General features: G+C 37.3%; 1 protein-coding gene across 3 annotated transcripts in view; it reads left to right on the top strand.

Moving 5' to 3' along the window:
- The window catches only part of LOC110092572 (transportin MOS14), a 132,848-nt gene that overhangs the window by 49,380 nt on the left and 64,790 nt on the right, over nt 1-18,678 (top strand). For 2 of the 3 annotated variants that reach the window (XR_002302599.2, XM_020817182.2), the window contains exons 13-16: nt 6,489-6,602; nt 6,819-6,898; nt 6,968-7,103; nt 8,327-8,476. Coding sequence is in view for 2 of the 3 variants with exons in the window: in XM_020817182.2 (XP_020672841.1) it covers nt 6,489-6,602; nt 6,819-6,898; nt 6,968-7,103; nt 8,327-8,476 (480 nt within the window). In the remaining variant the exon portion in view is untranslated. The remainder of the gene's footprint in view (nt 1-6,488; nt 6,603-6,818; nt 6,899-6,967; nt 7,104-8,326; nt 8,477-18,678) is intronic. The other variant, XM_028698005.1, reaches the window with a different exon arrangement.

Below are 18,678 nucleotides of genomic sequence, written 5' to 3'. Positions count from 1 at the left end.
GGGAAACCAAACATCCACCCACCTCTATTCAAACCAATGAAAAAGAGGGAAATAGAAGGCCATGAGACATTCCAAACAGCAGCTGAAAAGATATCCCAAATATCAGACAAATTTAATTCCAATCCAGCTTACAAGGGGAGGAACCAGCAGAACCCGAAGAGGTCAGGAAAAAGGGGGCGGAACCCCAACAGGCTTTTCACGGGAACAACAACAGCCAGTAGAAAATCGAGAAGACAAAGGGGAAGTCACGGGAACAGCAACAGCCAGTAGAAAACTGAGAAGACAAAGGGGAATGGAGGAGACACAAGTAGGGGAAGAGGTATCATAGGGAAAACCAAAGAGTTAAAGGAAAATAAAGATAAATTATGAGCATCCATCAACACAAATAAATGAGCTAAACTTCAGCTCATAATGAGCTAACCAGTAGCTCAAAATATAATGAGCTAGGACTAAACTTTTCAGCTCAAAACCATAGCAGCCAAAGCCTATCCGAGAATAGCCAAGGCCCTAAACCGAGAACATCAAGAAGCCTAAGGACAAGTAGGAATCCAAGTTGATTTGACCTCCCCCTCTTGCCTACATTAGCGCGCCTCAATAAACTTGAGGCTTACGCCTTGTTGATGAACATTTTCGTATCGACTCGACCTCGATCGACCCAATTGATCATTGTCGAGGCGACATTGACCCAAATTAAGCCTCAATTTAATTAAATTAAATCCAATTTAATTAAATTTAAATCGAATCAATTCAAATCAAACCCCATCGAGCCCAATTCGATGCCAATTTGAGTTTAATTCACGAAATTAACTCGATCGACCCAAATCGATCCAAGTCGAGTTCAATTCGAAATCAATTTCAACCCAAATCAACAAATTTGGGCTAGATTTGGTTTTCAAATAAAAAAAATTGAGATCTAGGGATGAGATTTCAGCTCAAATCCCACCCAACTTTGTGTCCAATTTATGTAGGCAGGGGGGGTCAAACCTAATCCAAAATTTTGGGTTTTGACTTCCCTTGAGCTTGCTAGCTCATTAATTTTTGAGCTGAAAGTTAGTTCATTATGAGCTATGTTTTTAGTTCATTTATTAATTTATTTTTTAATTTATTGGTAGCTCATTAATCTTGTCTCTTCTCCTCCCCTTTTCTTTTTAAAATTCTGAGTTTGTCTCTTGGGTTCCTATGCTGGCTGGCTGTTTCCGTGCCTTTGTCCCGTGGGTTTTCGTGGCTGACTATTAGTTGGCTGTGCTGGGTGGTTTTCCTGTGCCTTGGTGCCTCGATTCCGTGCGGACCTCCTTGGTTTTTGCGGCTGCCTCTTCGGGTTCCACCTGGGCTGTTTTTTCGTGGCTGTTGGGGGGCTTTTCCGTGGCTTGTGGTGCTTTGTTTCCTATGTAGACTTTGGGGAAGGAAGTAAAGTGGCTGCTGGCTTTTCATTTCCGTCATTTAATTAAGTATTTGAAGAGTTTTAGTGGCTGTTTGTATTCCCTCTTTTGGTCTATAAATAGGAGAAGTGAAAAATGTTATTTTTGGAGTAAGAAAACCTGAGGGTTTTTTTGGAAAAGCTTGCGAGCTTTGTCCACTTCTTCTTCTCTTCTTCTAGGAAGGCTTGCGAGCTTCTCCTCTTTCTTCTCGGGCTTCTAACCTCTTTCGTCTCTCCGCAAGTTTCATTTCACCTGTATCCTTCTTCTCAAGGCAAAGCAAGTTTAGGTTTTTATTATATAAGTTTGGTCTTGAAGATTGTAAGTGTTGTTTGTAAGGTGTCTTGTTTGAGTCATTTGTAAGTGTCCAAGTTGTAATAATCCTTTATCTTATTAAAAGTGTTTTTTTGGATTTATTTGAGTTTTTATTTTTTCTAGGAAGAGTCTTTATTTCGCTTGCAAATATTTGGGCCCCTTCCCAAATTTTTACTTGCATCATTTTGGTATCAGAGCAAGTTAGGAAGTCTTAGGTTTGTAGGTCTTGTGAGTCTTGTTGAGTCTTTTTTTTTTAAAAGGAAAAAGATAAAAGGATCGATTCAGTCAAGGAAGAAAGAAAGCCAGAAGAAATTGAAGACCCTCTTTCGATGGACAGATGGATTCCATCAAAGTCAACAAACCCCCTGCAATATGAGTTGTACAAACTTCAATCTTGGATGCACTTGTGTACAGAGAGGTACATGAAGAAGAAACAACGTTTAAAAGATCAATTTCCGCAAGAACGAGAAGAAATTCTAAAAAGGTAGAAAAAATTTAAGAACTGGATGCTCCGACTTCGTCTCCTCGGAAGAAAATAAAAGCCAACTCATCAGGAGATGAGTTCTCCAAGTAGGGGAGTCTGATGTAGGCAAGGGGGGGGGGGGGTCAAACCTAATCCAAAAATTTGGGTTTTGACTTTCCTTGAGCTTGCTAGCTTATTAATTTTTGAGCTGAAAGTTAGCTCATTATGAGCTATGTTTTTAGTTTATTTATTAATTTATTGGTAGCTCATTAATCTTGTCTCTTCTCCTCCCCTTTTCTTTTTAAAATTTCGAGTTTTTCTCTTGGGTTCCTATGCTGGCTTGGTGTTTTTGTGCCTTTGTCCCGTGGGTTTCCGTGGCTGACTATTAGTTGGTTGTGCTGGGTGGTTTTCCTGTGCCTTGGTGCCTCGGTTCCACGCAAACCTCCTTGGTTTTTGCGGCTGCCTCTTCGGGTTCCGCCTGGGCTGTTTTCCCGTGGCTGTTGGGGGCTTTTCAGTAGCTTGTGGTGCTTTGTTTTCTGTGTAGATTTGGGGGAAGGCAGTAAAGTGGCTGTTGGCTTTTCATTTCCCTCATTTAATTAAGTATTTAGAGAGTTTTAGTGGCTGTTTGTATTCCCTCTTTTGGTCTATAAATAGGAGAAGTGAAAAATGTTATTTTTGGAGTAAGAAAACCTGAGGGTTTTTTGGAAAAGCTTGCGAGCTTTGTCTACTTTTTCTTCGCTTCTTCTAGGAAGGCTTGTGAGCTTCTCCTCTTTCTTCTCGGGCTTCTAACCTCTTTCGTCTCTCCGTAAGTTTCATTCCACCTGCATCCTTCTTCTGAAGGCAAATCAAGTTTAGGTTTTTATTATATAAGTTTGGTCTTGAAGATTGTAAGTGTTGTTTGTAAGGTTCCTTGTTTGAGTCATTTGTAAGTGTCCAAGTTATAATATTGTTTTATCTTATAAAAAGTGTTTTTTTTTTGGATTTATTTGAGTCTTTATTTTATCTAGGAAGAGTCTTTATTTCGCTTGCAAAAATTTGGCCCCCTTATCAAATTTTTGCTTGCATCACAAATCCATCAGAAAATCTACTCAAGTGTTTTCTCTTCGTTTTGCGAAATGAGAGAGCCGGACTGGACATTTGGGCGGTGCCTTGTGCGCCTTCAAGGAAACAAAAGGAGAAGAGGGGAGATGGATACGGCTACCCCGGTTTTTCTTTTTAGTCCATCCCAAACAAAAAGAGAGAGAGCGCGGGAGAGAGGGCAAGAGGCGAAAAATCCCCCCGTGCGGCTTGCTGCTTGCGTCCGTTCCTATGCAGGCGGAAGAGAAGGAAGAGCCACTCGGCTATTGCTTGCGTGCGGCCCGTCCAGGTAGGGGAAAGAGGTCGACCAGTGGCCTCTTGCACGCGACTTAGCCAAAGAGGGAAGGCCGGTCAAGCTCCTTCCTCCTTGCATGCATTTTTTGGAGTTGAAGCCAAGTGAAGAGGAGATCTTGCCTTCTATAGCTGCTGTTTTCTCCTTCTTTGGACTGAAAGGAAGGTCTCTCTTGCTTCCATCACCTTTTTCCTTCAATTAGAGAGCAGAAATTTCTTTTTGCTGCTGTTTGTGAGCTTCTCTTCCAAAGTCTAGGGCAAAGTTGTGCTAAAATCAGCCTTTGCTACAGCCAAAAGTAGGTAGGAAGCCTCTACTTCCTTCTGAATCATCTCCGGCGACCTCAAAGCGGTGCAAACTGCTGTTTGGAACGCTTGGACAGCAAGCGACGGCCTCCGGGAGCATCCAAACAGCGAAAACTTCTGTCCGAAGCAGTTTGGACAGCAAATCCACCCTCCCGAAAGGCTTGGACAGCGGCGGCGACCTCCGGAAAGGCTTGGACAGTGGTCTTCCTCCTTGGGAAAGTCTTGGACAGCAGCTTGGAGCCTTCAAAGGAGCTTGGACAGCATTTGGAGCTTGGTTTGGAGCGCTAGGACAAGCCGGGTGAGGTAAAACCATAAAATTTAGTGAGACCTAGGGTCCCCCAAGGCCAATGTTTGTGTGGTTGACGTCCTCAAGCCATAGGTCCCTTAGAAACTTCATTTGTTTGCTTCCCCAAAACCTATGTGTGCTGTCCTCTCTGTAAAACACAGAAATCCGGTGATTTTCGTTCGTTTGCTCCCTTTGAGGGTCAAAGAGGCATGCCATATGCGTAGGGTGGTCGGATTTGTTTCCGACGACTCCTCAAATGCATGTTAGAAGCATTCATTTTGTGTCTAATGCCTTTGCCTATGATCAAACCTTAGGCTAAGTATTATCACTCAATCATACATTGAATGATAATGTGTAGGAACTTTCACATCTTGTAGCATGCGTTTCTTCCTTAGCAAGTCACAAGTTACGCCAAAACTAACTTAAAGATATAGTAGGTTTGCATCGCCACGACATGTCATTTTCTCTCAATTTGCTAAATGTCCATGTTTATATTTCAATTAATTTATAAAGCCCACAAGTAGTGGTGTTTTTCATAAACATTCATTGTTCATGTTTTAAATCCCATAATGGGTAGATTGATTGAAATCATCCTTGACATCTCTTTAAATTTAGAGAATTGAGCAACTTGCAAAATCTCCAAGCCAAATGTTTGCATACTTGACTAAATTAGTTTGCATAATTTGGTTTGCAATCCTTAACTTGTGAAAGTTTGGAAGATAATTAAATTGGCTTATTTAATTCAAAGAAATGAACTTGAGATGTATTATGGACCCTCAAAGGCCCATGACCCTCATGTTTTGGAATTATCTAACCCTATTTTATTAGTTCCAAAATTGAATGTTTAAGGTGAGATTGCTAAAATTCCCGAATTTGGAGAATCATCATCATATGCATGCATTCTTAGGTTCTTGTTAGATCATGCCCAACTTGTTCTTAAATCTCCTAGAAGTCATCGGGATAGATCTCTCCTATCCAAGAATTTCTAAATCATGTCAAAATTGATTTAGAAACCTTCCCAAAGTCTTAGGAAATCCATCTTCCTTGCTCCAATTGAGTCCAAAACACTAAAGGATGTAAGGAAATTCCTTTCAAATGTTCATCTCCTCTTACCATGAGTCCAAAACACCTCAAGGCGCTTCTCAGCGCAATTTCATTCTTTTAAGCTTCAAAGCCTACGCAATGAGAGCAGGGAATGAGGTGTACGCCTCAAGTTTTCTGAGGCGTGCCTCGAGGCACACCTTGCCTCAGGTTTTAGAGGTGTCCGCCTCTTAAAATTAAAAAAAAAACCAAAAAAGGTATATAAATAATATAGTTTTCTTAGACTTTTATTAATGTATTACATTATTATTCATTTTGATATTGTTCAAAAATATTAGAGGAAGATAACTGATATTGAAAAAGGAGCTGATTGGGAGACATTGGACTCTTTAGGAGAGGAGGAAGGGTAGAGAGCAGTTCATCATAATGATGATTCAAGTGAAGACCCCTTTAGTGATGATAGTGTTAATGACTTAGGAGTTCTTATGTGACATGTCATTGCTATTTATTTTCAGAATTATATGTTAATGAAAAGAATACTGTGATTTGTGAAAGATAGAATTTTGAGTTGAACTATATTTCATGTTGTCTTATTATTGGGATATTTTGATTTCACTTCATATTTTTTGCTTTTATGTATTTTATATTATTTACTCAGTATATAAAAAATTTATCAATTTATGTTTACGCAATCTTTTGATTTTGAGGCTTACGCCTTAAAACGTCTTGAGGCTTACGCCTCGCCTTACGAACGAAAAACGACTCAATACCCGATTACGCAATTTTAAACATTGGAACCAGCTGGTCTAACTTTTTGTTAAACTTAAAACTAGTTTATGTAGATACTATAAATAGACCCCTAATGTTGTAATTTTTTTTTTCAGGAAATAAGATTTCCACCTTTATTTTTTTTTTCAAATATCTCTTCTTCCCCCTTTTGCTTCCTCAAGGAGTCCACACCCACTTAAAAGGTGCCTTCCTTTTTTTGATGGAGATCAAGAAGCTTATCATATTACAAGTAAATTTTAAGATTATAAGATGGTTGTCAATTTGGACTTATGCTGTGGCAACCTTTGCATGTTTAGGAGCCATTTATTTATTGTTTGCGTTTAATGGTTGTGCCTGTACTAAATTTCTTTGGGAGCTGCCTTCTTTTTTTTTTTTTGTGTGCTTGTCAGTATTTTGAGATACTTTTTTAGTTAGTTTGGTATTATATTAGAGAAAAACCTAGTTGCGTTGGAGCTACCGTCTTCATTGTTGTCTAGGTTGCAATTTAACCAATTATGATATCTTGCAGGTCTCTGAAACAGTTCTGCAACATGGTCCTCCGCTTTCTTTCTCAATAGTTATGCAGCTTGTGACAATTCTCACTAGTACCTCATCTGGAGATCTTAAGGGTCTGTTGCCCTTTGTAAGTTTAGTATTCAACTGTATCTTGAAATTCTTGCCTAGCTTACTGCACTGCACCCTTTCATAGTTTGACCTTGTAACTTCCTATCATGAATTTGAATCGCAAAATATATATACAGTAGTTTGACCTTGTAACTTCCTATCATGAATTTGAATCGCAAACTATATATACAATAATGGGAGTCTTTATCACTCAGTTGTCAATTCTTTAATGCAGGTCTATAAATCCTTAGCTGATGTTGTTGGCTCATTTTCAAGATGGATTTCCCTAGTCCCTGATAACATCATGCCTCTATTGTAAGATTTTTCATAGATTAGATCTTATCTTGATGATTTTTTAAAAAACTCACACATCGTCCTCTTCAGAATTTTTTGTGCTTCTGGGATCAAAGACTCGATGTGCAAAACTGCTTGCTCATCAGCCCTACGTAAACTTTGTGAAGATGCCTCTATTTTGATTCATGAACCTCAAAATTTGGAGATTCTTATATGGATTGGAGAGGTACTATTTCTCATCTAATAAAAAGCACAAAATCAACACTTTCTGTTTGTTAAAATGGCAATGAGGCTGTTTACTAAAAATTGGTCAACTTTTAAAGAACATCTACTAATATATTTGTTGAATTATGCATTTTATTTCGTAGGATTGCAGATATCAATTCCTTGAAAAATGTTGGTGCATATGGTTTTGCATGAATACTATTTATGCCACTTTGGAGTTGGCCTTCGAGCTTACTTTTGGAGGATTTGGTAGTTTTGATAGTTTGGAGATCTCATGTCTTTTTAGTTCATGATGAATGGCATGAAAAAAATTCAAAACTTGCATGTTAACTATTTTCAACTAATATATAGACTATATTGATCATATGTTTGCATTAGATTTTTTTTTAACTGTAGTTAGCTTTCATTTTTGGGAAGTTTTTTATATGCTATGCTTTGAACTTTCTCTCTTTTGTGTGTGTATGCGGATCACAAGCACTTGTAGATCTGAGTTCACTAAATAATTTCACCCTATTTTGACCAAGTGTCTTTTATCATGATTATTTTTAGCCTGGATGTTTTTGGTTGAATTTTCAAATCTTGTTTTTTTCCCCTTTTTATTATCTGTCAACAGCATCTCATAACTATTTATTAGCCCTTTTACCTTAGGTTTATCCCTTTTCTTTCTCAATTCTTTCTAATCAATATTTTTGCTGGTGTTATTGATGCATCTTTGACTTTACTCTCTATAAATTGGTTTTACACTTTTTTTTCTATGATGCCTACCAATTATACACTTTTCCTTATCAAGATACATATATGATCCTTAAAGAAAATTTTATGATGGCTGTAAGAAAATATGCTGAGTCCATTGGTTGGTGCAATGGACAAATCATCTAAATAATTTATTTTCTTTTTTTTGCTAGAAAATATTATTAATATGACTAAAAGGTTTATTTGTGTCATATATTTCTGCTGGTTAATGATTAATATACTTAATGCATCAGCCCAATTATTTACATATTAAGTGAAGAATTCTACGTTTTTTTAATCATTTCACAGTTGGGATGCAAATTTTATGATTTCTTACCATTAATTGTTACAAATGTTTTGTGCTTGTGACGGGCATGTTATCCTTGGTGCCAAAAATTTCCTTCTTTTTAATTTTTTCCTCTTCATGAAGGGCTTATGTTCGTCATTGATATTATATGATCATTTCCATTAACGAGCTTCTGAACTCTTTAGGATTTGGAGAAGAGGATTTTGTCATTTGAAGAGGAGGCTGAGATTGTTAGTGCTATAACACTCACTCTTAATTCTGTTCCAAACAAAGAGTTAAAAAAGAGCTCATTGGCAAGGCTGCTTTCGTCGAGCTATGTTGCCATTGAGAATCTAGTATGCTTTCTGATGCCTCAAGACTTGCTTTTCTTTGCGATGCTTGATTTGCTTTTTTTTTTTTTTTTTTTCATACTGATTTTTTTATAGTAATGTCTAGTTTATTATGTTTATTATTTTTCATGTCACTGACTTCCTTTAAAATGTTGCTGTAAAATTAAACACACTTTTCTTTCTAAAGGGAAAATAGGCTCATTTGATTCTAGGCAGAAATAGGCCATAAATAGAAAATTTGTCGTCCTGACAAATCACCTGTAAATCATAACCGCTAACCCAAATTTTATATAGTTGATATTTCTTCTGATTATTTTTTTTAAAAAACCAGGTAAAATTGTAAAGAATCCTCTATTATTTAACATTTGGAAGTAATGAAGTATGCTTAAAAGTTGCTAATTCATATTCCCGAAAAGTTACATGACCAAGAAAAGTTTGAATATCATTTGTTTATGGTCACAATGTGTTTTATGAATTTTGGTATGCATGGATTTACATCTTAGGTGTACCATATCCTTCTGCGTAGATTGTCTTTCTAAATTTACGTATGTTTTAGTTGATAAAGGATGCGATCCACATATTCTTTCACCGAGTTGTCGAAGTCCAAATTGAAGTCAAAGAAAGTGGATCAAAGGATGTCGGCTCGCCCGTAGGAGTCTTCTACGAATTCATGATCAATGTTTGAATCGTCCTTTCCTACTTGCTTTGAGTGGGGAAGAGGAGAGTTGAGGTGGTAGGGAGAGAGAGGGGTGGTGGTTTGGGGGAGGGAAGGTCGGCCGTGGTTGAGAGGGGGAGGGTGGGCCGGTTTTAGGAGACGGGTGAGTGAGCATAGCTTGAGAGGGAATCTGAAGTAAATTTCAGAATTTTCCTAATTTAATTTGGGGTTAATGGGATTTCAAATTATGGATTTGAGAGGGAAAGTTGGGATTAATTGAGCTTTAATTGAAGTCTTGATTTAAGCTCCAATTAGGGGAATTAATGATTGGGGGGGGGGGCTAAGTCTCTTAATATATCATATGTAGGACTAAACTCATAGCCTCCCATGCCTTAACACTAGCAACTACATCCATCTCTCTTAATATATCATATGTGGGACTAAACTCATAGCCTCCCATGTCTTAACACTAGCAACTAGGGATGTCTGAAAAGGCTGTTGTTCGTGTTAGATCATGTTCAACTTGATAATTAGCTCGAGTTCAAATTATTTTTATAAGCACATTTGCTTAGCCAGCCAAACATGAGCAAGGCCTACTTCAATCATGTTTGGTGTGTATGTATATATATATATATATATATATATATATATAAGATAAGGAAGAATATTATAAATAATTAGAAATTATTAAGAAAAATAACCGTGCATATTCCTATAATAAATATGTGATAGTGCCCCCCACCCTTGCGTGAGAAAAAAAAAGAAGAAAAAACACATACAGATGCCATCTTGGGTTAAGAAATAATAGCGAGCAAAAATGTAATATTCAAAATTTTTTTATTCCGTTGTCCATGTTTAATTCGTCATAGAAAATGCAAGTCACTATTGAGAATTGTACGAAGAAGGTTAATATAAAATCCTTGCATTGATGAAGAGTATTATTATTGAGACTGAACAATGAGAGTTGGCGAAGGCTATTAATATATAACATAGACATAGTGAAATCAAAAGCCTCTTACATTATCTCCATCAGATAATAGAGGAAGTTGCGAGTCATACTTATCGATGAAGACATAGAGGAGCTAAAGTACCTCAGGTGTTGATGATGAAGATCAGAAGCTTTATGTGGAGGCCAAAGTGAGAAAAGGAAGATAGATGAGCAAATTTATGCTGCACTTCATCAAAGTTTATAGACGTTTAAGCTATGGGTTTAAAAACTTGTGCTTTAATACCATGTTAGAAGAGAGAGAATTGTAAATGACTATCTTTTCTTGACTGTTTTTTAGTATAAGCATATGTGTTCTTATATATAGGCATGAGAAAAAAAACAATCAATGAAAATACAATATAGGAGAATATCCTCAATATTGAGGAAATATTACAATAATAAGTAGGGTAGATTTCTATTATAAATAGATTAGCTTTTGTGATAATTTAGGCATGGTAAGAAGGGGAATCATCTATCTTACACAACTCTAAATTCTTAGAGGATGAGGTAATGCATTATAGAATTTCAAGCAAGGGATGCGATAGAAGAAACTTTCAAATTGTCCAATTCTTCATGAAAATTCTAGGTTTTCCATAAATAGAAAGGTCTCTCAAGTTATAGGCACAAATAATACTCATAAGAAAATAACTCATTATTATAATTGTTCTCTGTGTTTTCCTTATGATGTTGTTTTTTTATAATAATTCATTTTATATTTACTATAATAATATGATTATAATTCATTTTATTTACAAAAGTATTATTATCTCCTTATGTTAATTTTTTGATCCATCTTGTAAGAAGTAAATATGCTACACCAGATGGCAGCTCGAGTTGAGCCTACACTTTCTTTATCTCCCATCTACCCATAATCTAATAATCAAGGTTTGAAATTGTGCTATCAAGTATTGAGATATGTTATTTACTTGAGCTAAGGCCCAAGCCTCAAAATTAAATATTAAATTAATTAAAAATGTGAAAAACAAAGTATTTTTGACTTATAACCTAATAATAAGTAACATCATACAAATTGGAGCTTGGTTTCCTACTAATAAAGTATCTGAGAGTAATCCAAAAGTGGCAAAATAATATCATAAATGCTCAAAGAAGAGCTCAATTAGAAACAAGAAAATTTAAATAAATAATTAAACGTAATTTAGAAGTCTAAAGTAAACATGTAAATGTATTTTTGATGCGGGCAAAAAATATAGGGGGGCCTATACCCTTTGCCCACAAATAAAGAGACTGGACTTCTATCGACGACAATGACTAAAGATGAGAAAAGGAAGAACAAACTCTTACATTTCAAATAAAATGTAAAAACTAGAAATCAAAAGACTTACAAACGACGCCGACTTGTAAAATTAAAATTAAAGACGACACCCTAAAGTTGCTTCACTTAGAGAAGAGGGATACAGGTGGAGTGGCACTTGCGGAGAGACGAAAGAGGTTAGAAGTCGAGAAGAAAGGTTGGAAAGAGCCCGCAGGGTTTCCCGAGGGGATGAGAAAGAAGGGTGGAAAGAGCCCGCAAAATTTCCGAAGCAAACCCGCAGGTTATAGCTTTTCCAAAAATAACATATCATTCACTTTTTTAAAACATTACAAATCCTGCCATATTTATAGGTATGAAAGATGAATACCAAGAGACACCTAATAAATTACCATAGGAATTCTAAACATCACATAGCATTAAAATACCTAAAAAACATCCCAAGCCAAGGAACCAAAGAGGCATCCACGGGAACCAAGGAGACCGACTGGAACCAAGGGGCACGGTCACGGGAAAGAGCCCAGGCACGGGAAAACCAGCAGCCGGCCGGAATCCAAGGGGGCAAATGCACTAAAAGCCATGGTGTAATTCAAGGAGCCACACATGGGAAAATAAAACATCAATCTTGGGATTCCAAAAGCCCTTTTGGAACCCAAGAGACACCATAACTTAAAACATTAAAAACTATAATAAAAATGCATTAAATAGAAGATAAATATGAGCTAAAACTTAGCTAATAATGAGCTAACCTCTAGTCCAATAAATGAACTAAAAATCAGCTCATAAATGAGCTAAATTCCAGCTCAAAATTCTTTGAGCTTGAAGACTCGGGAGAGGCCAAAATTGATTTAATTTGGACCTGAGTTGACCCTCGCTTTGCCTACATCAGACTCCCCTTCTTGAGAACTCATCTCCCGATGAGTTAGCTTCGGTTTCTTTTGAGTAGGCAAAGGCGTCATGTCCAGCTCTTTGATCTTATCTTCATATTTCTACAAGATCTCATCTCGTTCTTTCAGAAACTTATCTTGTAAACGCTGCTTTTTCTTGAAGTACCTTTTTGTACGTATGTGCATCCATGATTGAAGTTTGTATAGTTCATACTCCAGAGGATTTGCTGACTTTGATAGAATCCACTTATCCATAGGATTTTCAATTTCCTCAGGTCTGTTTTCTTCTATCTTTTTTCATTTTTTCATTTTTAAAATGACTCAAAAAGATTCAAAAATAAACCAATCTAAACTTAAACTTAAAATACGACTCACGATAAGACTTACAAGACTCTCGACAAGACTTGACAAACAAAATCAAAACTTGATAAACTAAAACAAAACTTGACAAACTCACAAACCTAGGACTTCCTAACTTGCTCTGATACCAAATGATGCGGGCAAAAAATATAGGGGTGCCTATACCCTTCGCCAACAAATAAAGAGACTGGACTTCTACCGACGAAAATGACTAAAGACGAGAAAAGGAAGAACAAACTCTTACATTTCAAATAAAATGTAAAAACTAGAAATCAAAAGACTTACAAACGACGCCGACTTGTAAAATTAAAATTAAAGACGACACCCTAAAGTTGCTTCACTTAGAGAAGAGGGATACAGGTGGAGTGGCACTTGCGGAGAGACGAAAGAGGTTAGAAGTCGAGAAGAAAGGTTGGAAAGAGCCCGCAGGGTTTCCCGAGGGGATGAGAAAGAAGGGTGGAAAGAGCCCGCAAAATTTCCGAAGCAAACCCGCAGGTTATAGCTTTTCCAAAAATAACATATCATTCACTTTTTTAAAACATTACAAATCCTCCCATATTTATAGGTATGAAAGAGGAATACTAAGAGACACCTAATAAATTCCCATAGGAATTCTAAACATCACATAGCATTAAAATACCTAAAAAACATCCCAAGCCAAGGAACCAAAGAGGCATCCACGGGAACCAAGGAGACCGACTGGAACCAAGGGGCACGGTCACGGGAAAGAGCCCAGGCACGGGAAAACCAGCAGCCGGCCGGAATCCAAGGGGGCAAATGCACTAAAAGCCATGGTGGAATTCAAGGAGCCACACATGGGAAAATAAAACATCAATCTTGGGATTCCAAAAGCCCTTTTGGAACCCAAGAGACACCATAACTTAAAACATTAAAAACTATAATAAAAATGCATTAAATAGAAGATAAATATGAGCTAAAACTTAGCTAATAATGAGCTAACCTCTAGTCCAATAAATGAACTAAAAATCAGCTCATAAATGAGCTAAATTCCAGCTCAAAATTCTTTGAGCTTGAAGACTCGGGAGAGGCCAAAATTGATTTAATTTGGACCTGAGTTGACCCTCGCTTTGCCTACATCAGACTCCCCTTCTTGAGAACTCATCTCCCGATGAGTTAGCTTCGGTTTCTTTTGAGTAGGCAAAGGCGTCATGTCCAGCTCTTTGATCTTATCTTCATATTTCTACAAGATCTCATCTCGTTCTTTCAGAAACTTATCTTGTAAACGCTGCTTTTTCTTGAAGTACCTTTTTGTACGTATGTGCATCCATGATTGAAGTTTGTATAGTTCATACTCCAGAGGATTTGCTGACTTTGATGGAATCCACCTATCCATAGGATTTTCAATTTCTTCAGGTCTGTTTTCTTCTGTCTTTTTGTCTTTTTTCATTTTTAAAATGACTCAAAAAGATTAAAAAATAAACCAATCTAAACTTAAACTCACAATACAACTCACGACAAGACTTACAAGACTCTCGACAAGACTTGACAAACAAAATCAAAACTTGATAAACTAAAACAAAACTTGACAAACTCACAAACCTAGGACTTCTTAACTTGCTCTGATACCCTAAACCCTAAACCCTAAAAAGGGCATTAAATAGAAGATAAATATGAGCTAAAACTTAGCTAATAATGAGCTAACCTCTAGTCCAATAAATGAACTAAAAATCAGCTCATAAATGTGCTAAATTCTAGCTCAAAATTCTTTGAGCTTGAAGACCGGGAGAGGCTAAAATTGATTTAATTTGTGTATGAGTTGACCCCCCCTTTGCCTACATCAATTTTAAAATAAATTAGCTATGACTTTTGATTCTATATTGCCTCTTCCACCCCCAAAAAGGTATTCATTAGAATCATCAACATAGCTGATTGGTTTCTTGTATATTTTTTCTTTATTTGTAGCAACCTCCTATCAATCTTCATCGTCATCTCCAATCGCAATCAGCCTCCTTTTCCCTAATAAAAAATGAGCAAGAACATTATTTAAAATGAATGACTATATTGAACTTTTAATAATTTGTATTACATAAAGTTTTATACTAATCTTTTTGACTTTTGTTGTTATTGTTCCTTCATAAAAAAAGTCTACATTGATATCCTTCCTGTATTTTATGATGCCATTTAGATTTTTCATTGATAAATTAAAATGTCTAATACTTTCTAAACCTTGAAATTGAGGCTTAGACCTTTTTTTACACGCACCTCAATGTAGCATTGCGAGCCTTAAACAAATGAGGCATAAGCCTCAAGACAATTTTTATGCACAACTCCTTACGTCAGGCCTCTAATTATTAATCTATCTTCCCCTTCCTTTTTTCAGATTCAAGTTAGGAGTGGTCCATTAATAGTTGCTCTATCGATGAATCTAGGGGTAAGAGAGAGGCAAAGGCGCTAGACGAAAAACTTGCTGAAGGTGGTCCGACCCTACCTACTATGGAATGCCAAAAGGGTGTCTCTTTCTTGGGTGGTACACCAAATTCATGTATCTTTACTGATTAACCAATTTCTTGAGGATGGAGTTGATCCTAAAGAAATACCCAATTCCCATAATATATATCTTTACCAAAATCATTTGAATCTATCAAATCACAAAATCAAAGCTAAGACATTAGCCTCCTCAAAACTTTTTTTGGCCACAAACCAAAAGCCACCTACCCAGTCCACCATAAATCTTATTCCAACCTACCACGCCATCAAAATGCCAAACCCTACATATATTCTAGTACACAATCTTAACTCGACCTATTCCCCAGAAGTTGTTCCCATTTTCTTACATTCGAGATTCTTCACATGGAGGTCATGCCATCTTCACAGTTACCACATATCCTATGTTATTCTATGATTATTGATGTAGACAAAGAGGGGGGGGGGTGTCAAAATAAGTTGAGTTGAAACTTTTGTAAGTTCTACTCGAGCCAGCTCATTAATGAGCCTCTTCTTATGTTTCAGCTCATAAATGCTTTCCTCTACTAGATGTCAGCTCATTAATATCTAGTAGAGTGTCTTAAGCTCATAAATTGAAGATTTATTAGATTCATTCCCCCCTTTCCTTTGTCTCTTTGGTTTCTTCGTGTGTCTCTTTGGTTTCTCCACTTGTGTCTCTTCTCCTCCCATTTGTCTATTCGTTTTCTTGTGCTGGCTGTTTTCCCGTACTTGGCCCGTTGGTTCCCGTGGATGGCTGCTGGTTTTCTCGTGCTTGGCCCTTTGGTTCCCATGGCTGGCTGGCTGTTTTCCCGTGCCTTAACCCCCTTGTTTCCTGTGCTGTTTTCGGGCCCCTTGCTGGCTGATTTCTGTGGCTGTTTGGGGGGAATTCCATGGGAGTTTATCTGTTTTTCTGTGCAGAAAATTAGCAGCAGTTTTTCTGCCTTTTCAGCTGCTGTTTTGGGCTGTTTGGCTTCTGATTTTGGACAGCCAGCTGGCCCTCACTGATGGCTTTTTGAGGGCTGCTGTTTGGTGGCTGTTTGGGGGGATTTCTATGAGTCTTTCCACTGTTTTCTATGCAATTTTCCTGCAGAATTCCTGCTGTCTTTTCGTCTTTTATTTGGTGACTTATGGCCTTCTATATTCCTATTTTAATTAGATTAATTAGTGGTTTTAAAGGGCTGTTTGGCTGCCCTCTTTGATCTTATAAACAGTTGTTTTGGAATGTTTTAAGAATGGTTATGTGAGTTTTTTTTGGAGATCGTAAACCTGCGGGTTTTGTTGGAAAAGCTTGTGAGCTTGTTCCATCACTTTTTCTTCTCTTCTTCTAGGAAGGCTTGCGAGCTTCTCCACCCTTCGTCTTGGCTTCTAACCTCTTTCGTCTCGCTGCAAGTGCCACCTCACCTGTATCCTTCTTCTAATGGATGAAAGCTTCTTTAGGTGTCTTGTTTGAGTCATTTGTAAGTGTCCAAGTTGTAATAGTCTTTTATATATTAAAGTGAAGTTATTTGTGGTTTATTTGTATCCTTTTGAGCATTTTGTGTCTTTATTTTATCTAGGAAGTCATTTCTTTTTGTGATAAAAAATTTGGGTCCCTTCCCAAATTTTTGATTGCATCAATTTGGTATCAGAGCAAGTTAGGAAGTGCTAGGTTTATGAGTCAGTTTGTCGTGTGCGTCTTGATGTCATAAGTTGTTTTATTTGTGAGTTCTTGTGAGTCTTGGTAAGTCATAGTAGTTATCATGTGAGTCTTTGTTTAGAGAAAATGGAAAATCAAAATCAGTCAGAAGATTTTGAAGAAATACGAAGATATAGTTCAAGAACTTGATGTGCTTCCTTCGGATCAAATCTAAAGCCAACTCATCGGGAGATGAGTTTTTCAAGTAGGGGAGTCTGATGTAGACAGGGGGGGGGTCAAAACAAGTAGAGTTGAAATTTTTGTTCTACTTGAGCCAGCTCATTAATGAGCCCCTACTTATGTTTCAGCTCATAAATGTTTTTCTCTACTAGATGTCCGCTCATTAATATCTAGTAGAGTGTCTTAAGCTCATAAATTGAAGATTTATTAGATTCATTCCCCCCTTTCCTTTGTCTCTTTGGTTTCTCCACTTGTGTCTCTTCTGCTCCTCTTTGTCTATTCGTTTTCTTGTGTTGGCTGTTTTCCCGTGCTTGGCCCTTTGGTTCCCGTGGATGGCTGTTGGTTTTCCCGTGCTTGGCCCTTTGGTTCCCACGGCTGGCGGACTGTTTTTCCGTGCCTTAATCCCCTTGTTTCCGGTGCTGTTTTCGGGCCCCTTGCTGGCTGATTTTTGTGGCTGTTTGGGGGGGGGGGGGAATTCCATGGGAGTTTTCCTTTGCAGAAAATCAGCAGCAGTTTTTCTGCCTTTTCAGCTGCTGTTTTGGGCTGTTTGGCTTCTGATTTTGGACAGCCAGCTGGCCCTCATTGATGGCTTTTTGAGGGCTGCTGTTTGGTGGCTGTTTGGGGGGATTTCCTTGTGTCTTTCCACTGTTTTCTATGCAATTTTCCTGCAGAATTCCTGCTGTCTTTTGGTCTTCTATTTGGCGACTTATTGCCTTCTATATTCCTATTTTAATGAGATTAATTAGTGGTTTTAAAGGGCTGTTTGACTGCCCTCTTTGATCTTATAAATAGGAGTTGTTTTGGAATGTTTTAAGAATGGTTATGTGAGTTATTTTTGGAGATGTAAACCTGCGGGTTTTGTTGGAAAAGCTTGCGAGCTTGTTCCATCACTTCTTCTTCTCTTCTTCTAGGAAGGCTTGCGAGCTTCTCCACCCTTCGTCTTGGCTTCTAACCTCTTTCTTCTCACCGCAAGTATCCACCCCACCTGTATCCTTCTTCTCAAGGCAAAGCTTCTTTAGGTGTCTTGTTGTGTTTGTCTTTATTGCGTCGTTTGTAAGTGTTGAAGTTGTTGTTTTAGTTTATTTGTCTATTTTGTGTTCTTTTGTGTCTTTTCTATTATCTAAAAAAGTTCTTTCTTTTTGCTTGCAAAAATTTGGGTCCCTTCCCAAATTTTTACGTGCATCAGAGGCTTGCATCTATGGGAGGTATTTAAACTAGGAGTATGCCCTCATTACAAGAGAGGGAAATCTCTGTATTGTGTTTTATCACTCACTCTTTAATCTACCACCTGAAAATATTGCTTCTCTCATAATTTATCCTCGAACCAGAGGAGTAGCTTTTTAGAGTCCACGCCTTGATCAAGTTGTAATCATAACTAAGATCAGTTATGAGAAGAATAATGATCATGAAATCAAATCTAACATATCACCCAAACATGAAAATTGAATTCTATTCTTAACACTCATCCTCAAGGTTGACTGTTATTTGGAGTCAGTAATGCAAGAATGATATCAGGGCTTAAACTCTTGCTCATGAAACCTTTTAATAAGAATTCATCAACTTGTTTTTTTAGTTGAACATGCTCTGTTGGTTTCATCTTGAGAAAGATTTGATAATTGTGAACCATAAACGCAGATCAACTGCATATTAAACTTGAAGGCATCAAGGGAAACTCACCAGGGTTTTGTGTGAGATCTTAACAAACTTCCAAGTGTTTAGTAGTTTTAACTCATATGAGTTGCACAATT

This window comes from Dendrobium catenatum, unplaced genomic scaffold (assembly GCF_001605985.2).
Source record: "Dendrobium catenatum unplaced genomic scaffold, ASM160598v2 fragScaff_scaffold_1026, whole genome shotgun sequence".
NCBI classification, from domain to species: domain Eukaryota; kingdom Viridiplantae; phylum Streptophyta; class Magnoliopsida; order Asparagales; family Orchidaceae; genus Dendrobium; species Dendrobium catenatum.
This window is presented reverse-complemented; position numbering and strand designations above follow the sequence as displayed.